Source organism: Corapipo altera, unplaced genomic scaffold (genome assembly GCF_003945725.1).
Source record: "Corapipo altera isolate COAL_440 unplaced genomic scaffold, ASM394572v1 55, whole genome shotgun sequence".
NCBI classification, from domain to species: Eukaryota; Metazoa; Chordata; class Aves; order Passeriformes; family Pipridae; genus Corapipo; species Corapipo altera.
The window spans coordinates 14,770,459-14,792,501 of NW_020884882.1; the positions used below are offsets into that span (position 1 = coordinate 14,770,459).

Below are 22,043 nucleotides of genomic sequence, written 5' to 3' on the forward strand. Positions count from 1 at the left end.
TTAAAAATTACTCCACGACTCTTAACCCTCTTATTTCAAGGCAGTAACTGCGATGATCCAAATAAGATATTGGAAAACCCCACCAAAACAACTGCCAGATGTCCACATCTCCTGTGCAGGTGAACCCTAAAGTGCTTCAACTTTCAGTATGAGGGAAGCTGAAAACTTACTTTCCTAGTGCAAAGCATTCCAGCCTCACAGTTGAGCCTTTAGCTGCAGGAAGGGTCTCAGGAAACTGAACTTCTATTTTGGGTTCATATTCTCCCATCACACCTATATGAGACAATTGAGAAAGGTAGTTTTAAATTTTTTAAGCCTTTTTTCTCTCCTTGGTGTTACATCATGTTAAATTCAAAACCAAGTTTATTCCTCTCACATTCCACGTACAAAGGGACCTGCCAGGGAAATCAGTGTCAGACTTAGGAAGAGGAGCAGGGCAGCGATTCTGTCCCTGTACTTGGCACTGGTGAGGCCACACTTCAAGTGCTGTGCCCAGTTCTGGGCTGCTCAATTTATCAAGGACGTGGAGGGGCTGGAGCAGGTTCAGAGAAGGGCAACAAGGGTCTGGAGCACAAGTGCTGTGAGAAGAGACTGAGGGACCTGGAGGGGTTCAGCCTGGAGAGGAGGAGGCTCAGGGGAGACCTTCTCACTCTCTACAACTCCCTGACAGGAGGGGGGAGTTGGGTGGGGGTCAGGCTCTGCTCCCAGGAACCAGCAGTAGGACAAGAGGGCACAGCCCAGCCCCAGAGGAGGTTTAGGTTGGACATTGGGAAGAAATTCTTTCCAGAGAGAGTGATCAGACACTGGAATGGTGCCCAGGGAGGGGTGGAGTCACTACCCTGGAGGTGTTTAAGGACAGACTGGATGTGGCATCAGTGCCACGGGCTGGGTGACAGGGTGGGGTTGGGTCACAGGCTGGACTCGCTGATCTCAGAGGTCTTTTCCAACCTGGTTCATTCTGTGGGCAGGCAACAGAAGATATTTGTGTACAAATCCATCAGCATTCTGACAACAGACGTGAGAGACCAAACCACTGAGTGACACCCAGACACGTCACCACTCCCAGCTGGAGGGGCAGCCCTACCATCCGTGCGCAGCACCAGGGGGGTGGGCGAGCCCAGCACTTGGCTGTTGGTCACGGAGCTGGTCACCACACACGTGTAATTGCCCACGTCCGACGGCTCCACCTTGGCTATGTAGAGATGTCCCGTCTCCTGGGACACAAACCGCCGGCTGTCCTCTTGGACAAACGAGGGATACTCATTGAAGATCCAAGCAAAGGACAATTCTAGTTGGTAAGAAATAAAAGCAAAGATGTTTGAGAATGCTTTTCACATTTTTTTCCCCTCGAAAATCAGTTTATGACTGTATTTTCTAATATTTTATCATATACACATATATAATATATATACATATTATATACACATATATCATATACATATTGTATGTGTATATATCATATATTATATATAAATTATATATTATATATCACACGTGTTATATAATATTATAATATATAATAAATATAATACGTAATATAATACATAGTAATAAAATAAATAATATAAAATAATATAAAATAATATTATATATAGTAAATATATGTAATAGAATATATAATAATAAAATAAATAATATAAAAATAATATTATACATAATAAAATATATAATAAATATCACACATATCATACATATATATAGTAATATATATAGTAATGTATACAGTAATATACATAATATATACTTTATTATGTAACAAACAGGACCAGAGAGCCAATGACTGAGAAAAATAAATTTGCCAAAGCACCAGAAACTAGAAAGAACCCCCATTTTTTTCACCGAATCTTTATCTCCCCCAGCAGAAAATGAAAGAAATTCCACGCATTTTACACAAGGGTAGGGTTTGCTTTTAAATCTTTTTTTTTTAATCTATTTTTTTAAAAGACTTAATACATGCAAGGAAAGAGGAGCAGACAGCAAAAACGAGAGCAAACTTTGCTAAAATGAAAGATTATTCATTCAGTAGCTATCCAACAACTCAGCTCCATACTCAGTAGGTAGGACAGGACAGGAGTATCCACGTGAAAGGAATGCCAAAAGAAGCCTGAATTCCCAGCAGGGCTCATCACAGAGCAAGACCATTTTTTCACACAAAAATCCATAAACACTTCATTAAAAAAATCTCTGTATGATATGGCAAAGTAGCCCTTGCTACCATTCATTACGATCATTTGAATGGAAAATAAAAAAACTGCACATTTCAAGAAACAAACTGAGAGATCTGGCAAAAACTCCACTAAATTTGTTTTTTTTTTCCTGAACACTCTGAGTTCTGTGTGTCCAATTTTAATTGGCAAAGCCCCTTCCTGTGCAAGGCCACGTGTTTGTCTCATTCACATCCTACAGTATCAAAGGAAATTAATTTTTAATGGTGTTTCTAGGCAAGAAATAATTTTTCACCCACATGCCACCCAGCTGAAAGTTTATACAAAGATTACAGCTCCTGGAAGTGCTAATTAGGGACAATTAGAGCTTGACTGACCTGTCTTCATGTTGAAGTATCTGTAGCATTTGTGCTGCCCCTACAAAATGAAGATCATCCCTTTTTGCACAGGTTTAATTTGAAGGTGCATAAATTTGGGATGAAGTCATGAAATGGAGAGTTGACATTTTCTGAGCCCTGCCAGTTGAGTGCAGCCAGGATTCTAAAGCCAACTGTGCAACAGGACAATTTAACACAAGGTAAGGTTGTGCAGATGAAAAAAACCACTGAATAAATGAAATTATTAAAATATTTATGGACTGGTTAATGCAGAAAAAGGGCATCAAATGAAATGGCTCATCATAATTGCATTTAATTTTCTTCTATCAATATTTAAACTTCTTTCATTAAGATAATTTTGCAGGAGTGGTGTGTACCAACAATTAACAGGCTCAGAGCTCTGCTCAGGAGTTAAACTTCTGTCATAGTTAGCAATACTTCTTGTTGAGAAAAGTCACAGAATCACAGAACTGTTTAGGTTGGCAAAGACCTTGAAGATCATCACTTGCAGCAGGTGAAACAACAGCTTTCACTAAAATTCCTTCCTACATCACTCCAGAGGTGTAAATAATTCAGGGAAAGGGAAGTTAATAAGAAACAACAGGAGAGTTTGTGCAGTGGGAAGCAAAACCTTACGATCAAGTTTGACATCAGCTAAGACTTTTGAGATTTGTCACCAGGGTCTTGTATATAAGCCAAAGAATATACCTACAGTCCAGACAAATATATTCTGTGTAACTCTTGTCCCTCCCAAAGTGCAGCACAAATCCCAGCGTGTCAGTGGTTTGCTGGTGAACTGAGAGGGCTGAGTGAGCACTGGCAGCAGGGAGGTGGGAGCTGGATGGGTCTGGCTGTGGTTTAGTTCTGCTCCCTCCATCAGCCAACTTCCAACAGAAAAAAATAAAATTAAAGCTCATTTTAAAAAAAAGGAAAAAAAAAAAAGAGTACACTTGAGGAGCCTGAAGGGGACTAGGATGTCTTAGACAGTAAGGACTTTATGGTCTTTCTAAATGGGAAAGACTAGAAAATAAAGTATAATTCTGTTTCTACAGAAGAGCTGCACAGACAGAGTGATCACAAGGCTGAGGGAGAGGCTGCACACCAAATTAGGTACCAATTCAGGAACTGTAAGGAAAAAAAAAAACCATTTTCAGCTCTGCATCAAACTCAGACATCCATAAGACACAGCAGTGGGCGATGCCAGGCTTCACTGGCCCTGGTATTTATTGAGCTACTTCTGTTTCCTTGCTCAAAGTATTATTTGATGCTGAAAAAAAAAAAAAAGGGAAAAAGAAAAAAGATGTTGTTCAAAACAGTCAAAGGGGATGGACAGCTCTGGATATACAGCAGGAAAATAAGCAGCTTCATTTCATTCCTATGATATTGGGTTAAGTCAAGAGTAAACCCATTGAAATCAGTCATTATGATTATGAAAGCCACACAAAGTGTATTCCAGTTTAATTGGATCCTTCAGCAGCCTATGAATAAACACTCCTGGAAACCTCATTTCCCATTCAACATATATTTTCATCGACTCTCTTAAAAAAGGAGCAGGGTGTTTCTTTCCAGCCAATATCTCATTTTATATTTATTGTACCTTACAAAATTGTATCCTTATTTTCCAGGGGAAAAAAAAAAAATCGTATGAAACCAACTTGTTGTGTGATTTATTATGTTTACACCATTTGCCTGTTGCTGATCCGAGGGCACCTCAAGGGACCCAAACTCACTCCCTTCCTGTCAATTACAAGTTTCCAGTTGATTTTCTGTTATAAATGGAAGTAATATGTCTCTCCTGGGCTTCCTCTGAGATCTGAGCCTTTGCTTTCCAATGCATTTTTTCCTTATTTGGGGCCCATACATGGATAAGGTATTGGAAATTACAGTTATTACTCAAATTTTTATTTGTTTACTACGTCTTGCTTGGCGGCTTCTCTTTATTTTGCATTATTTGATTATTATTTACCGTGCAATCTACAAACCACAACACACTCAGCATGTTCACACTGTTCTAGGCCTTTTGTGCACTGAAGTGCTCAATTAAAAAATGTTTATAAAATTACCTGCCAGCTTTAAACTTGATTTTTTTTTTTTTACAAAACTCAACAATTAAATCAGCATGGCCCTTGAGATCTACCGTGGTCATTTCTGTGAGCCTTAAAAAACCCAAATTAATGTTGCTAAAGGAAATAAGCCCTACACATTTAGTAGTTTTTAACTAGAGTCAGGGCTTTAAGTTCATGCACATCTTTTTGAAAATATTGCTTTTAATTATATTATATATTTCCTCTAAGAGAGACTGAAACCATTTATGGAACCAGGAGGATTTTACTTCTTGTGAACAGAAATGAAGAGACAACAGTAGCTGTGGAAATCCCAAACTGTAACTGAATTCTGGAAGTTTGCAAAGAAGTAGGTTTTTGGGAAAGAAAACAAAAGGCAAATAGACCTATGACTGAAAGGTCCAATTCATAGTTTATTTTATTCGCTAAATGCACAAATCTTGAGTGTCTCTTGCTCCTTTTGTTCTAGACCATCACTCCTCTACACCTGTTTAATGTATATCCACCAGCCCCATAATTCAGACCTAAATGAGATTTCTAAAATAGCCAAAATGATGTGAAGAATATTCTTCTGAAACAGATTTCAAAGGTTCAAAAAACTGACTTGATCTGAATTGGTCAAGTGGACGTTTCCATAAATAAACCTGATACGGAATGAAAATTCTTGATTTTTGAGTGCATCAAGCTGATTGAAGAATACTTAGAGGTTTTAAAAAAAAAAAAATCAAAACAAAAATACCAACCAAAAATTTCATGTCAATCACTGATAACTAAACCTCTATTATTTCATGCAGTTCTCAAATTCATGATATTACAATATTCTGAGATACATGGGGGAAGCTGAAATATCCTGGTATTTTCTGGCTCCAACTGGAGCTCTGCCCAACCCACGGAATGGGATGTGGCTTCTGAAAAACTGTTTGGAAGAGACTAATCAGACAGAATTGAGCAATGACAGAATCTGCAATTAAAGACACAGAAGCAGCTATTTTGAATTATCTACCTCAGAGTTAAAAGTAATGGCAAAGTAACACTGATTTTGAGAGGATAATGACAGATTCCATAATTAAGGAAGAAACCAATTAGCTCATCATTTGGCCCAATTTCAGCTCAGACTGTGATGAAATGGCAGAAAATGGAGCAAAGCCTCTTGTTCTGTGGATGAGCTTCACCCAGGAGGGAGGGAGCTCTCAGGGCACAGACTCTTGAGAGCTCAGGTGGGGTTTTGGGGGCACTCACCCACAGAAGTGCCAGTTTGTCACTGCTACAGCTCTGTGTGTCTGCACAGGCACCTCTAGGAAAGTGCAAACAAATTATTTAGAAGTAGTAAATAACTGAGGTAAATAAATGAGGTAAAAGTGCATTAAACTCCCTTCAAACTTCTCCCTAACTACTTTGCCTTTCTTACTTTGGCCACCTGCAGCTACTTTACTCTGCTGAGTTGACCCTGAGTAGTCCATCCTTCCCTGGGCAAGGCACCAACACCAGCTGTAAGGCTGCTCTTGGTAATCCTTTATCTCCACCATAAAATAAATAACATCTTTTATTTTTTTGGCAAACCTTAAAGGTTGCTTTCCAAATAAAAACCTTGTGAACTGTAGGCATAAGACAAGGTGTTTATGTGCTCCAATATGGGATCCCTGAGCACATGTGTAAACTGGATCTTAAAATGTCTTTGGTTGCCACTGTCAGGAATGATAATGCTTTGGCATTGAAAAAACACTTCACAGTGTTTATTTCATTTGAAATAAACTGTACATCATGTCAGGTTTGGGGTATATTCCTGAACACATTAAATGCCCAACTGCCCTAAGTATGTTCAGCTGGGAAGAGCAAATCAGAACGACACTCAGACTGTGGATTTCCAAGGGGAGTCCTGGACTGTTTGCATTCAAGTAGCTCTATCACCAATAACAAAGAAGTCTTTAACTGCAGTCACACTTCAGAGTACAAACTATCTGTAAACTGTAGGTTGTTAATTTAATTTTTGTTCAGCTTTCTATGTAAAAACAGTGACAGTTACAAAAACTCTACAACATAGCTTGAATTGTGGCCACCAGGAGTAAGGTGGGACAAGTGTATCTGCTTCAAACACTGCAAAGTTTTCCCAACTTCTGAAATTCCCCCCAAGCTCTTCAGAGTAACTCTCTTCTTTTGGCTGAAGATATTTTTGTTTATACAAGATGTAAACTGCACAATGGGAATCTCAGGCTGGCCCCAAAAACTGAAGAACATGTCCCAAGAAATTAATTTCATTCCGGAGCACAATGGAAACAATCCGATTTGAAACTAATGTATAACATTAATTGTTTTGGCACAAAAGGTGAATTATTTTATAGCTAAAATAGAGAAGATCAATTTTCAGCCTGCTGTGCAGGTAATCAGGCATGCAACTCCTGTGTAGGGAACAGCCCAAAACAATGAGAGCAGCGTGACACACACGCAATATCTCGCAATTTCAATCTACACATTTAATGAGAATATTGAAATGTTTCAGCTGAAGTTGCAAGGTTCCTACTTCAGGCTAAAACCTAATTTTCATTTTTAAATGGAATACGGTGAGAGTCCACTCGTTTTGTGATTTGGAAATGAGTTGGTGCGATGTAAAAACAGATGCAGTCCTTTAAACACAGGAAATTGGGTTTTTCTCTGCTGTCCCCTGACCTACAGCACAACCACAGGACTGGCCAAGTAGTGACTGCACACACACTGATCTGTCACCTTTGCACAGCTGCCACAGGGATGTAAAACAGCCCACTGAAGGCAAGTCATTCTCTCTATTTAATAATTTAATAAGAGCTTTTCTAAGTCTTTCAAAGCAGCGTCAAAAGCAAAGCTCACCACTGTAATTAAAAGCTAAACATTTCTAAGTTCCTCCTTGGGAAACAGATGTTTGAGACTGGTAGTGGTACTTCTTTATTAATACCACAACCCCCCCCCTCCTGGTAAGCACAATTCCGAAGGGCACATTCCCTGGAAAAGCTCTGCCTGTTCTCCTGCCACATGAGGGATTCGACCATTAGCCAGGGCTGGGTTTCAAACTGAACATGACCTTTTAATATAAAACTGCTCCTTAACTGGCAGGTTAAATGTTCCTTGGCGCTCCCAAGGAAGTGCAGATGCTAATGAGGAAGTCTAACAAAATGCTTCTCTGCCTTTGGGTTCCAGTGCTGAATAAAAACCCCTGATCTCCCTTCCCCTGTAGCTGTGTTGGAAGGGGATGGATTAGCTCCTCTTTATCACATTTCTGCACTAATTGTTTCAGACTCTCTGTGTCATTCAGAGTGTCCTGGCTCTGATCAGCCTGTTCCCACTCTGGAAGTGCAGGGAAAAGTAAGAAACTGCTTTAGGAAGCAATATTTAAATACATACCCATCAGCCATATCCATTTCAAGTGACAAATTGTTCTTTTAATCACCTCCCTAGAACTTTACATTTAATTGCTGAGAGCATTTCCAACAACTCTGTTGTGCTTTTTCAACAGCTGAAAGTATTTTAAATTGCTTCCTGCCTATAGTAATTTTGAGGGTAAAAAGACCATAGTTTAGTTTATTGCTCAACTCAAATAAATTTGATTTCTTCCAAATGTTAAATATTAGGGACATAAACTAAGGGAAACTAATGGAAATACCCAAGAGTAAATTTTCAAAGGAATGTACTACTGTTTATAGGTGGAAGCAGTAATTAGTGACAAATTTCATTTGGAACTCTTGCACTCATTTAGGAGAAGGTACTTGGTAAACCCTTGTGAAAAACAAAAATGCCTTTCAGCTCTCTTGTTCAGAGTGCAGGGATCAGCTGTGACTGTGCTGGGACTGCAGCCACCTCCCTCCTGCCTCTTCCTAATCAATTATCCTGTTCCCAAAGAGAAACTCAAATATTTTAGCAGAGAAGATAATAAAAAGCTTGAGGAGAAATACCCAACAGTCACAATTTAGGGATAAAAATAAACTTGGCAGAGAGCCAAACCCATTTATTTTCTCCAGTTTTCTCCTCTTTTCCCCCAAGGCATAACTGAGATACCCGGGAGAAGGTAAGTGAAAAGGTTCTTCCTAATCTACCTTTTCCTTTTTCTTTCCATCCCCCCATTCCCCCAACAAATACCCCACCAACAAGAGGCAGTTTCCCATTAAAAAAAACCCTCCCATTTCATCTTTCTGCCTCTTTTGGTTTATTCAGGTTCAGGTAGGAGGGCTAATGAGAGGACATCAGCTTCAAAGTGCACAGCCCATCGTCTTTCAAGGTCTCATTCCATAGTGTTCCAAGGTGTTCTGGAGTGCCCACACACATTTTGCTGGAGAAACTTATGCAGAATTATTCCCACAAAAATCTGCTCTACTTTTTGCTCTCACTCAATAATCCATGATACTCAACTTTATGTCCTACTCACCACCTGGTCATGATCTAGATCCAGCTCTTAAACTAAAAAAAACAGACAGAATACCAAACATCTAAGAAATAAAACAAACACAAATATATTCATGTGTTCAGTGTTATTAATCTGCATAATGGGATGTGGAGTTAAAGAGTTCTGTAAGAATTCAGAGCAAGAAACTGGTATCTTTAGCTATAAGCTTCTTAGGCCAGTTATACACCTCCACATCAGCCTAAAAAACTGTTCTATAAAGTAACTGAAGATGTTTCACAAGTATATAAATAAGATATATTAATGTTAGCCTGGATTACTTCAGCCTGGAACACAGGTTTATCAAAAAGTGCTTCAGGAAGACTGCATTTGATAAAGTGCATAAAGGAGTGTCTCTGTAGCATTGGTCTGCTACTGGTGGTGAAAATAATGCCCTGACAGATAGAAATCATTGTAAAATCCAGCTGTGAACATGTATTATTTTCTCTCATATGGACAAATATAAGTGTCTCTCAGGTGCCATTTGACTTCAAACTGTCAGCTGAAATTTGTGCAGATGATGATGATGACACCAGCAGGACTATTGCAAAATATATTTTTAAATAAAAATGCCATTTCTCCTTGGCAGACTGAAAACAGCACAAGAACACCATGGAACCATTTTTAAGGCCATTGCTTTTACAATATTCAGTGTCCTTGTCTCCTTAGAACGTGTTCTGGTGGAAAACCTCTGCCAGGGTGATTGATTGCTCATGCCCAGGTGAGTGTTATCCACAATCTGCAACAAAAGCAAGAATTAAAGGTGCAAACCCAGGATGCTTTTCACCTCCTGGAAGGAGGTTTAGATGGGATATTGGGAAGGAATCCTTCCCTGGGAGGGTGGGGAGGCCCTGGCACAGGTTGCCCAGAGAAGCTGTGGCTGCCCCTGGATCCCTGAAAGTGTCCAAGGCCAGGTTGGAGCAACCTGGGCCAGTGGAAGGTGTCCCTGCCCATGGCAGGGGGTGGAACTGGGTGGGCTTTGAGGTCCCTTCCAACCCAAACCATTCCCTGATGTGATGCTATGAAAACACTGACAGGCATTAGGAAAGAAATCATATTTTGCAGTTCTATCCATTTAGCTTTGCTTTGAGGGTACGAAACGTCTCCAAAGCCAAGTAAGTAAAACTAATTCAATTTATAGTTCCCTGAAAAACAGCACGTTGCTATTCTAGAGTTGCAGAAAGGAAGTAATCAAAAGCATCAAAATACTTCTGGCATCTGAGATGCTTCCCATGCCACATTATTCATGAAGCACAGCCTTGCTGGAGCTTGCAGGTCTCCAAATGGCAATACAAGAGACACGAGCAAAAAATCTGCAAGTCTAAATAAGTCATTTGCAACAGACATGACATTATTCCTTGAATGATTTGTCACAGCAAACACTGAGCAATAAATTGGGATCTATTTTTCCATGATCTAATATTATTTCATATCAGCATGTCACAACTCCAGGATAATATGCTGTGAGCTGAATTGATCCCTGTCCTTCAAATACAGTCTCGTTTATTGATGAACTCTACATTTATCAGGGAATGATATAAAGAGCGACGATGTTCCTGCTGCCTTATATATTCAGAATTATCCTTGCCATATTGCATGAAATAGGAACACATATCACAGGAATTTAAGACAAAGGGAATTGCCTTGCAATTGCCAAGGAACACCTCGTCAGCTCCACAACACTGCTGTCATTTCCTGAAGTTCTCCTGGGTTATGGTCACATTCCATATAGGAACAAGGCAATTTAAAGCCAAAGTCTAGCTTTTCCAGGCAAACTAAATTTGTTAAAATGTCAAATCTTCACTTCTGCCGTTAAAAACCAACTTTTTCTTTGTGTATAAAGCAGCCCTGAAATCGTCCCAGACAACACAAAAGGACTAGGCCACACTCCTTCCTCCTCTCTCCAAGAGCAGAAACACCTCATAAATCCAACATCAGCGTCAGATGAGTAAAACTGACTGTACTAAACAAATATAAATCACAATATCTAGAAAAAAGAAATAACAGCTGAAGACAAAGCTACACAGTAATCACAACACAAGTACAGTGGTAACAGTAGGTAAAACCCTGAAGGAACTTGCAGATTTGCTTTACTGAGGGCTTTGTCACTCGTTAGATACTGATTTTGGAACCAAATCAATAGCAGAGAAAAATCATTTTTAGCTCTCCATATGTCTGGTCTTTTCCATTCTTGGCAGAATGGGGAAAAATTAGCATCGCATGAATGTTTTTTAACCAGCTGCACATTAACTGTGTCCAATGTTAAGTTTTGTACATTGAGATGTTTGTTGTATTGACAGTCCTTTAAAAGCATTAAAAATATAACAGCAACACAGTAAAAACTGAAATAGCTGTAGAGAGTTAAGTACAATTTAAAGGTTATAACAACAGAAAAAGTAGCAGGACATCTACATAAATCAATTTTAGATGTCATTCCCTCTTTTGAGTATGTGGGCGAGATGATTTACTGATCTGTGACAAAACCCAGGGTATTTTAACAGAGCTAAAATATCCAGAAGTATGGCCATGCAGAACTATGGCAGATGACCATCTTAATTATCCAAAAATCACTGTTCAATGATGATTCAACTTATAATAGTAACATAAAACCAGGCTGAATTAGTAAAATATTTGGGGGAATTCTTCTTACACAAAGCCAGTCGTAGTTACTGAGTCTCCCATTCAGTCAATCCCAAACCAGACTGCTTAGAAAGGGAATGCCAGGAAGGGAAAATGCTCTTAGGAAAATACTGGAGTAGTTTGTGTTAGAGCTTGAGCTTTATGACAGAAATATAAAAAATATCTGTACACCCTCAACTGGAAATATAGAGCATCATCTTCCTCCCCTGCACAACAAGAGCCATCACAGAAACAAAGTGAAAATACAGGCTCAGCACATGAGCTGATGTGCAGGGAGTTAAATGGAGTTCCATTGTTGGTTTAAATGGTGGATGTCCATGCCCTGATGGAATTGGAACTGAAGAATTCAAAAGGACATAACTACTGTGAACTGAAAGAATAATTCACTCCCCGTTGAAAAGGGACATTCATATGACTTATGTAAATATCTGTGCTAAAGATAAGCAAAGAAAAAAATACGCCAAATTGTAGAAGAGAGGCAATTCTCTTTTTCCATACTCTGAGCTGGCGTTTCTTTGGGGATGAACACTGGTTTCTATTGTAACTGGAATGCTGTATGTGAAGGAATAATCACCATTTAATCAAGTCTCTTCTTGAAGACTCCTTACAGAGAATGCAGAAAATACATGCAATTAAGCTGGTGAGATCTTAGAAACTGCACAACATGAGGGAAGACAAAAGAACAGTATTTGGGGTGCTGAGGGGGAAGAGAAAACAAGCTGTTTGAGAAGGTTTTTAGAATTAGTATTGTATGAAATTATTTGACAGCTCAATGCAACAAATACAGTACTAAAGATTAAAAAAAAAAAAAGTCAGATCACTGATCTGGAAAGGGCTGAGCAGCCCTCAGGCCAGGTCTGCTGCTCCTAAACCATCCCTGCTATTCCTAACAAACTACTTCTGCTTCATGGATGGGTATTTTATCCAAGACTTACTGACCTGCATCCTGCCATGTCAGATCTGGGGGCACTGCATGTTTGATGCCACTGTGCTACAGGTTTATTTTAGTGAAGAAAGAAGGGGGACTTTTTTCACCTTTCTCCACGCTTGCTGAAAACTTCAATAGTTAATCCTCCATCCCCTCAGAAAAATCCAAGGATTTTAAGTAATTCTGGTACCAATCCTCAGTTCCATTTGGTAATTCTGGGAGCACTCAGCTCTCTCTTCTCTGCAGGAATAACACAATTAGTGTGGGGGGTGTCAATCACATCCCATCTGCTGACTGCAGAAGGAATTCTCACCTCTGCCACGTGTTCATTCAAACCTCTGTTCTCAGCAACATGAGCATGTTTTGTATCACCTCCTGTTCAACACCTCACACTTAAACACTGCCAGAATCAGGCAGAGTTGCTGTCAGTTTGGTCACCACCTCTGGGTATAAACCCACACACAGGACACGAGTGTGAGAACAGCTGGGATCATTCAGACTTCGTGCTGCATCTAGAAGCAGAAATTTAATCATTCTAATTCGTATAGATAGTTGGGACAATGACCCATTTTCTCAGCTGCTGAAAAGACAAAGCTGTTGCAAGGCTATAAAGATGATTTAAGAGTATGTATCAGTTTAGGGAGAAAAAAATTCTGCAAGCTCAGACAGTTGTAAAATTGCCACTTTATGGCTGTGTCTGCTTGGACTCTGCCAAATTTATGAGGCCACAATACCTATATTATTGAATACAATGTCTAGCTTACACTACCTTGTCTTTGCAATCAAATCCAATGTTTAACATCCCAGCCCTTCAGTAATGACACTCCATATCAATTAAAAACAATAAACCCAGTTCCTTTCAAATATTACTTGAGGCTCAATAGCAATTAGTCAAAGACTGAAGATGCAGAATGAGGGATTAAATGTACTTGTAACTTTTGGTCCACCAAGAATCCATATATCCAGTTTTCTCACCCCCTCAATGCAGCAGTGGTTTAAATTAAACCAGCATCATTACATTACACCCCAGAATGTCTCCATGGCAAGAAAACAGGCAGACGCCAGCAAAATTAAAGACAACAATCTACTCCCTGCAATTGTCTAGTCATAGAGAAAAGTAGATTCATCGAGGCTTGGCAATTGTGAAATTGGGCAGAATTTAACTCCAGAAAATACCCAATTAATTACTGGAAATACCATAAAAATCAGACACATTAAGAGCACAGAAATTACTAGGAACTAGAAAGGATTCCAAGATAAAAGTAAATCCTCTTAAGTACTCCCCTCCCCGTCTTTTCTTTTTGGTTTCTTTCTCTCTGTATTTAGTTTAGAAACCAGATTTCATTCTTGTTCTCTCTGGGGGATCTCTGTTTTGAATTTCCAGGGCTATTCCCCCTCCCCATGAGCTCCAGCTGAAGGCCAGGGGGTCCCTTACCTCCTGCCCGGGGGGCTGGTCCGCAGAGCAGCACGACCCCCTGTCCCTCCCGCACCGACACCGCGCTCCTCATCTTCGTCCTGGAGCTCTCGAGGTCTGTGTTGGAAAGAAAAGGGGATGTGGGTATTAGGAAAGACTCAACAGGCAGGAGATTGAAGTTCTCAAACCCTGATCTCGCATCTCTTATGGAACTGAACCCAGCACATTCGCTGGAGCAGCTGCAGAAGTGTCTGTTCAACACGAGGGAGGGTGACAGAACAGGGACAACAGGGACTGAACTAATTTGCAACAATATAATTTGACAGATCCCATGGATAATTTTGTTAGGCTTATGCTACCCTAATTTTGATAACCAAAAAGGAGCCATAAGTGTAACTTAAAAACAGGTCCCTAAGCCACTGCTGCTGCTTCTGCAACGAAGGCTCTGATAAAAACAGCACCAAGATCCCACTGAGCTCCTCTAACCAACCACAAAATAACAACACAGTTGTTCTCAAAACAGAGATGCGTCTTTCCAAAGAGAAAAGGACAATCTCCCTGTAGGAGAATCCCTGGAACACTGCTAAGCTCTGGAGAAAGCAGGAGCTTTGCACCTCAGTGTGCTGACCCTGTGATCTGTTCTGCTTGGCCTCAGGTCTCTGTGATCATTTTAAGCTGTGTAAGTGCCACAGAATATTCTGAGCTGGAGGAGACCCACAAGGATCACTGAGTCCAGCTCCTGGCCCTGCACAGGACCGTCCCCAAGAATCCCACCACGTGCCTGACAGCATTGTCCAAATGCTTCTGGAGGGGAGAAAAATGCTACAGAGTTTACATAAATGCAAATATTTTATCATAAATTTATATCAGCTTTCCCTCTAACCACTGACTCAAGATCCAACAAAGTATGGCCTCATTATACCCTTGAAATAAGCTAGATTTAACATGCAGAACAAACTAAGATTGAGGTTCTACACTAACAAAGGTTCTTCCATGAATAAACCATATTATTTTCCATAATAAAACCAAACAGAAGACAATTTAAAAAGCCCATGTTTGTTTATAACCTTGTACAGGACACTAACACAGTCTTTAAATGAGGCTGTCTTTATAACTAAGTGTAATAGCAGCAGTGAGTTGACAAACAGTAGCTATTTTCCCAAAATACAGTATTTTTTTTTAATACTGAAAAGCAACAGCTGTTACAGTCAGAACACCGAACAAGAGAGATTAGAATTTCAATGCTTCATTTAAAAAACCCCCACACTTAATGCTGCAGCAGGATATTGTTGTCTTATCCTTTGTTACTGCACACAAAGTTCACAGGAACATTTCTTAAAAGGGTTGTTTTCAGCTTCCCAAGTGAATTTCCATGGAGGTACATCTCAGAATAAATTGCTGGATGTGAAGTTGAAGTCACACACAACCACAGCAAAATGAAATCCATTTCAGGCCCCCAGAACATTCCAGATTTATCTGGAATGCTGCCCCACCAAAACTGCCCTGAGTCTTGGAAGGAAGAACCAAGAGGGGACAGCACCCCTGAGGACACACACACTATTCCAGTACAGGAGGAAAACAGCTGTGCCATTTGGACTTTAAAATAATAATTGTTTTGGTAAAATTTATGTATAAAATGAATTCAGACCACATTTTTCCCGTTTACATCACAAGCACTGCAAGCCATTAATCTTATGCAACACGCAGAATTTCCATAGCTAAAATAAAAGGTTTTGCAGTGCTTTCTAAGCACTGGTGTTTTATGGGAAATATAGACCTTCAGAACCTCAACAGACCCTATGAGCATGGGATTGGGCTGGGAGCACCTCAGGAAGGGACATGCCAAGGGATTTGGAAGGCACATCCTCATTATCCCACAGGTATCCAGCTCTCTGTGGTTTGAACTGCTCCAGTGCTGTACAGCAGAACTTATTAATCACTGATTGCAAGTGAAAATTGCTGTCACGGGGGAAAAAAGGTTTTGGCAAACAAGAAGCAACACAAAATCTATCTGAAAATGAAGAGTATCATCCATACTACAATAAAAGAATAACTTCTCACAAATCAGCAGAGAGTTCTTCATCCTACCTTCCAGAGGTACCAAACTAATCACAGAGCTGCAAAAATATAATCACTTAATTTATTTATATACATCTATATTCTCTTTACACATTGTCTGGCACTGCTTTGAACATAATGGAAAATCAACATGCAAAACAGTAGCAGAGTTCTTTATTAGCATTATACAATGAAATCTAAATCTCTGCCCTTGGAAAGTACTGGGTGCTTTTAAACAAGATGCAGGTCTGATTTTCAGGTGTTTCTGTGGCATATTCAGAGTACTGAAGGTCAAAGCCAGGCTTGTTTGGAAGAATATCAAGAGGGATTGTTTATCCTTGGGTTTTTTTGTTAGGCTTTTGTTTGGTTGGTTTTTAATAAAGTATCCTGAGCACAATAACACCAGGGAGTAGAGCTGTATCTTCTAACAAAACTGGTCATTACATGAACTCACTGGAGAGGGACATTGAGTTCCCAGAAAACTGGCAGGGTAAACAGAATACCTCAAAAGGTGGGCTAATAATGGCAAGGCTTGTTTATTTTTACAGATTGACTTTTATCTCCGAGATCAGAGGCTCTGATCCTGTTGAAATGTCTCAACAGACAAAAACATAACTGGAAACAAAGAACCAAGATCAGGACAGGACAGAAGATGGTTTTGAGAAGTGATGAGTCAGAACAGGACTGGCTTTTCAGTACCCTATGGGATGACAATACCCCATTGTTTAGTTTGATAGAAAAGGGCAGCAACACATACGAAGTATTTCTGTATTTTATCTACTGAATTACAGAATGTCTTGTTCATCATCAGATTTTTAAAACTTACCTACTTTCTCAAACTGGTCACCAAAAGAAAGTGTTTTCATTAGTTTCTCTTGCCTAAATCTTTTTTTCTTCTTACTTGCATTTATTATGCCTCACTTGTAATCTCCTTTCATCTAAAATGCAGCCACTCATGGACAAAATCAACAACTTTATTACTTAACTCTACCAGGCAAAGGCTCTAATCATACCACTGAAAAGTATTTTGGTAAAAATGTTACAAAAAACCCCTGACTATAAGGAAAAAAAATCCAACTTCAAAACCAATCTAGAACTGTGTAATTTGCAAATTAAATGCTTTTATTGCCTGCTTATAGTTTGCCATACAGAAGAAAGTAAAAAATTAGCAACTGAGAGTTTCTGACTCCTGAAACAGCATTTTCTTCTCCCTTCCCCTGCTAATACATATATTTGCCTCATTGCTTTAGCACCAAGTACATAAAGTTATATCAACTGAAATACAGATGCCACTGCAATAAAATGGAGCGAGAAAATGTAATTCAGCTTTATTGAAAAGTCTTTGATTCTGCCCCAAAATGAGAACAAGGAAACATGTTCCTGCCAACACAAACAGCAAGGATGTGAAAACTGCATATTCCACTGGGTTCCCTCCTTCTGTTTACTAAGGCAAGTTTTAAGTCTCAAGTACTAAGACTTAAAGTCGCTGAGGAAGAATCCAAAATATGAAGTAACAGTAACATGACTATCAAACCTGCAATAGCTGCCTGATGCACTCGGAAGAGCAGCTTTTAAAAGCTCATGTGACACCCTCGACAATTAAAAGACGTGGATCTGTGAGTTCGTGAGGGGAAATCAGAACCTGAAGCATCTGTGGAAGGTAAAACATACTAAAACCAGACTGACATTTTTATAACAGAATAGAAATGAACTTCATCTGCAGAGCACTCGCCTGGTGAGCACATCCACTGCGTTCCACTGCAAGCATCTTCTGGGATGTTTCTGTAATCTTGTGTAAGCAAGGAAAGGAAAGCAAACAGTTCAGGCAAGATCAGATCAAATATTACAACCCTGCTTTGAAAAGACACAGAACATCATGCTACGAAAAACTCGGAGAATTTTTGATGACAAAGCTGCTCCAGACACACAACTCCTGGCTCGTGGCAACGCTGGGTTATGTCATATTTTGCCAAAAAACCTGTGTGATGCTTCACCCCTAGACACACATACCTGCATGCAGGAACTTCCTAAGATTAGCAGACACTGTTAGAAATTATACCAACTTCTATTTATTCTTTCAAGTAATCACAGGACACATTCACTGTAAGAGAAATAGGATTCACTTTTTTTCACCTACTTTTTTTTTTTCAGGTTTCCAAGTCCAGCAACACCCAAGCACTGTATTACACTTGTACCAACTGATGTTTATTGTCAATACAAGTTTATTAGCAATTCTACCATGTTTTGATAACTGCAGAACAAGGATTCAAGCTCTACAAACATAATTGTCCCTTAAGAGGCACAAAAATATTTATCCTATTGCTTCATTAGACTCATTGTTATTCAGAGCTGCAGAACTTGTTAAATATACTTTATATATAATTCTGTATTGGTAGGATGTTCAAGTACCTAAATGAGTCAGACAACCAATTCTAAACTGTTTTCTTGAGTAGGTAATTCTGAAGAGGGGACTCAGTTTGATGTCAGCCCATAATGAAGTACTAATTCACTACCCGCTGGCCCTGCTAAAAGTCACATTATTAAAAAGAAGGGGAATTCCAGTCTCTCAGCTCTTAAGGACAAATAACAGCCTGTGTGTGTTGTAATAGCTGTGTTGGTAATGACAACTACTGGAGAAAACAGTGTAACACAAATTTGTTTCTTTAAAAAAACCCCAAAACAACAACATAAAAAAAACCAACAAACTTCACCACCACCACCTAACTCCCCTATATCTGCACAAGCAAACCTTGTTCCCCACCACCCTATACCCCAAAACTGGCTATACCAAGGCACCTCTGTGACCATGAGTTTTACACTTCTTTAGACAGACTGTACACTTGGCATAATTAAGTTTCTTAAAAATACCTGTATAAGCCCTGTTAACCCCAGCACAGGGTCTGCAGTGATGGAGCACTAGAAAACAGCACAAGTGAGCTGCACATGGAGCCAGTGAGACCTTCTGCTACCTTCCCACGGTTCCAGATCAAGGCTGGGAGAATAATATTAAGGCAGGAGAGAGGGATGAGGCCAAAAATTCTCTCTGTAATCATTTACTGTTGGATGCAGAGAGGATAAAAACATTCGCAGGGCAGAAATGAACGCTACTCAAAGCAAAGAGTGGGGGAGATTTGTCACTTGAGAAGAGATCCAGAAGCTGCTAAAGAACCATCTCCAGGGCTTCATTTTGTCAGGCTGGTGTTGCAGGGAACTCACAGAATTCCACAGCAGCCTGTACAAAGCCCCCAGCACCGTGACGCGGCGCTGAACTCTCGTTTTGTGGCACCACGTTTATCTGTGCACAGGCAGCAGTGCAGCAGGTTACACACACTGCAGGGGGTTTTTAAAAGCCCATTTCTATAAGAGGAGCAGCTCTGGCCCTGGGAGTGCCCTTCTGCAGCACAGGAGCTGTGGCATCACCTCTCCATGCTGAGATGCTGCCCACAGCCACCTGTGTGCCCCGCAGACCCCAGGACAGGACAAGCAGAACAACCTCCCACCCTCAAGGCACTTCTTAGTCACAACCCAAAGTGCTACTGAGACAATTTTTTAGTTTTTATTTTGAAATACTGCCCCTGTTTCTGCTCACATCACATTAGTCTCATCAGCAGAGCCCATCTGAGTGTTTCTTGCATCCCTAAAAATACTCCTAATAAAATGCAACAAACCTCTGTTTAGAAACAAAACAACCCTTCAGGTTGTTTCCATCACATGAAAAGCTGAACATCCAATAGGTGAGTCATGCTGGGATTAACACGCTGCTGCAGCCAGGTGCAGGGAACAGCACACCACCAAAAAAACTTACAAATCTTTTTAACTCTTCCACCCTCACTTGAAGTTCAGAAAAAAAAAAAAGAAAGAAACAGGAGAGAATTAAAAGCTCTTACACCAATTAAAGGAAAACCATTTAAAACTTGTGCAACAAAGTGTCTTACATAAACAGAAGCAGAAAAAAAAAGGCTAAAAATAAATTGGCACAGATGTCTCAGGTTGTGGTGAACAGGAGATGCCAGCATGGAAAGAGGAGCAAGAGTCTGCAGTAATGAGGGGAAAGATGGATGGGGAGAGGAGAGATGAAGCACTTTGTGGGTTATGTGGAACTGAAGGAAGAGACCAGAGACAGCAGAGAGAGGAAAAAAAAAAAAGGCAGTAAAGGAACATTAATAGCATAAATGTTGACTCAACATCTGATGAGCAGGAAGTATTTCTGTTTAAAATAGGCTTTGCACTGGCGAAAATGCACTGAAAGAACTGGAAAAAAAACCCCCAGCGTTACCAGGGAAATGCATGTTTTGAAAGAAAAATGTTCTCCAATAGGTATTTCCAAAAATATGCCTTTCATAAATTCGTATTATCTGGGAATTACCACTCAACTCAAGGCAAACACAGCACTGAACAAAGCAATTCAAGCAATTGGAGAAATATCTCAGGAGGGAAGGATGTTTGCTCAAGGAAATTATCCTACAGCCGAGTTCTCAGATGCAACACCGATTTCCCCCCCTCCCCTTAACACTTTCCCAAAACAAACCCTAAGAACATCCTGACAATGACATGAGCACCAACTCTCATGACCACAAAGCAGGTTTAATGTTGAAGAACACCAGGCTATTCACATTTTAATAGGTAAACAGATGGCTAAAGCTCTGCCAGATCTAGGTCTAATTATCTGAAGGTTTGTTTATTAAACTTGCAGCAGTGTTTCCAAAAAGCCTCTCCTCAATAAATAAATCAACGAAAGCCATCCCAAAACAGCTCATTTTTTAAGCACTGAGAACATGCTAGTGACAATAGCATTTTTTTCCTGCTACTTCATCTTTCCAAAACCAGGCACTTTCCTTAAAGAAATGGAGAGATTTCCCAACAATTAATACAAAATACAGCTGTTTTTTTCCACCAGAAAGCCTTGTCAGGATACAGGTAACCAAAATCTGTCATTCTCCTCATCTCCCCAGGTATGGAGCACCTGGCAAAAAGCCTCCCTGCTCTGATCAGGGCCATGTGGACTGTAACAGATGCAATGATGACAAATAACAGACACAGCAGATGAGTGAGTGTCCTGTCAACAGATGTTCTGCCACAGCTGCTGCTTCACACCCCAAAATACACTGACTTGTCAGTCAGCAGGAAAATCCAATATTCACATGCCTTCCAAGTATTTGTGTTCTCATCAAAATACGGGTCCTACATGGCTTGAGCAAAATAATTTTGTTGTTTGTGCAATGAAACAAGTCATCTGCCCATCCAGGAACTCCAACAGTGGAGCAGTTTGCCAAGAATAAGATATCAAACCCTAAACCATGACTTACCCTGCCAAAATCACCTGTGCCATCTTCTCCAGAATCAGCTGGGTTTTATCTCCAGCTCCAGATGCTGTTCATTATTTTTAACTGGACCCATTAAACATCAATGGATTTTTATTTTTTGTGTTTATTTTAACAGTTCTCCTGTTTACTGTTTCTCAACCTAAATAAGATGGGATTGTCAGGTACTTTATGCCTCACCTTTTTCATAAAATATGTAAGGAAATTTACAGAAGATGACTGTTTCTACACACATGAACTCAATAACCCACTTGAAATAAGATGTAGAGGGGATGGAGTGCAAGTACAGATTAATACCGTAACAAAAATAATATTTGCAGAGGAATTCAGAAAAAATTAAAACTTTTAATTCTATTATTGAAGATGAAAAATGCAGAGGCAGAAATAAAAGCAATCCATTTTCATGGGAGCACATTTGCCTGGTTCCTGGAGAGGAAGAACTGTTATTTCACTGTATTAACTACTCGCATGACAATTTTAAGGAAGAGGAAAGCAAATTTTCACATTTGACAAATAAAATAACTCAGGCTTAGTACCCTGCATACAGCCTTTGGTACTGACATTAATTGCTTCTGTGATGTTCAAATCCCCCATTTCTGAATGAAGGATATAATACACTCTTTTCCTTGGGTGCTTCACTCCAACCACAGCAATATCTGAGTACAAAGATGT

The 22,043-nt window shown here is 39.8% G+C and overlaps 1 protein-coding gene across 1 annotated transcript in view; it reads right to left on the reverse strand.

The window, feature by feature from the left end:
* Positions 1-22,043, reverse strand: part of CNTN3 (contactin 3) — a 104,349-nt gene that overhangs the window by 37,467 nt on the left and 44,839 nt on the right. The window contains exons 3-5 of the mRNA XM_027640359.1: positions 14,014-14,109; positions 1,085-1,288; positions 171-273 (exon numbers count right to left, since the gene is read on the reverse strand). Coding sequence (XP_027496160.1) covers positions 171-273; positions 1,085-1,288; positions 14,014-14,109 — 403 coding nt within the window. The remainder of the gene's footprint in view (positions 1-170; positions 274-1,084; positions 1,289-14,013; positions 14,110-22,043) is intronic.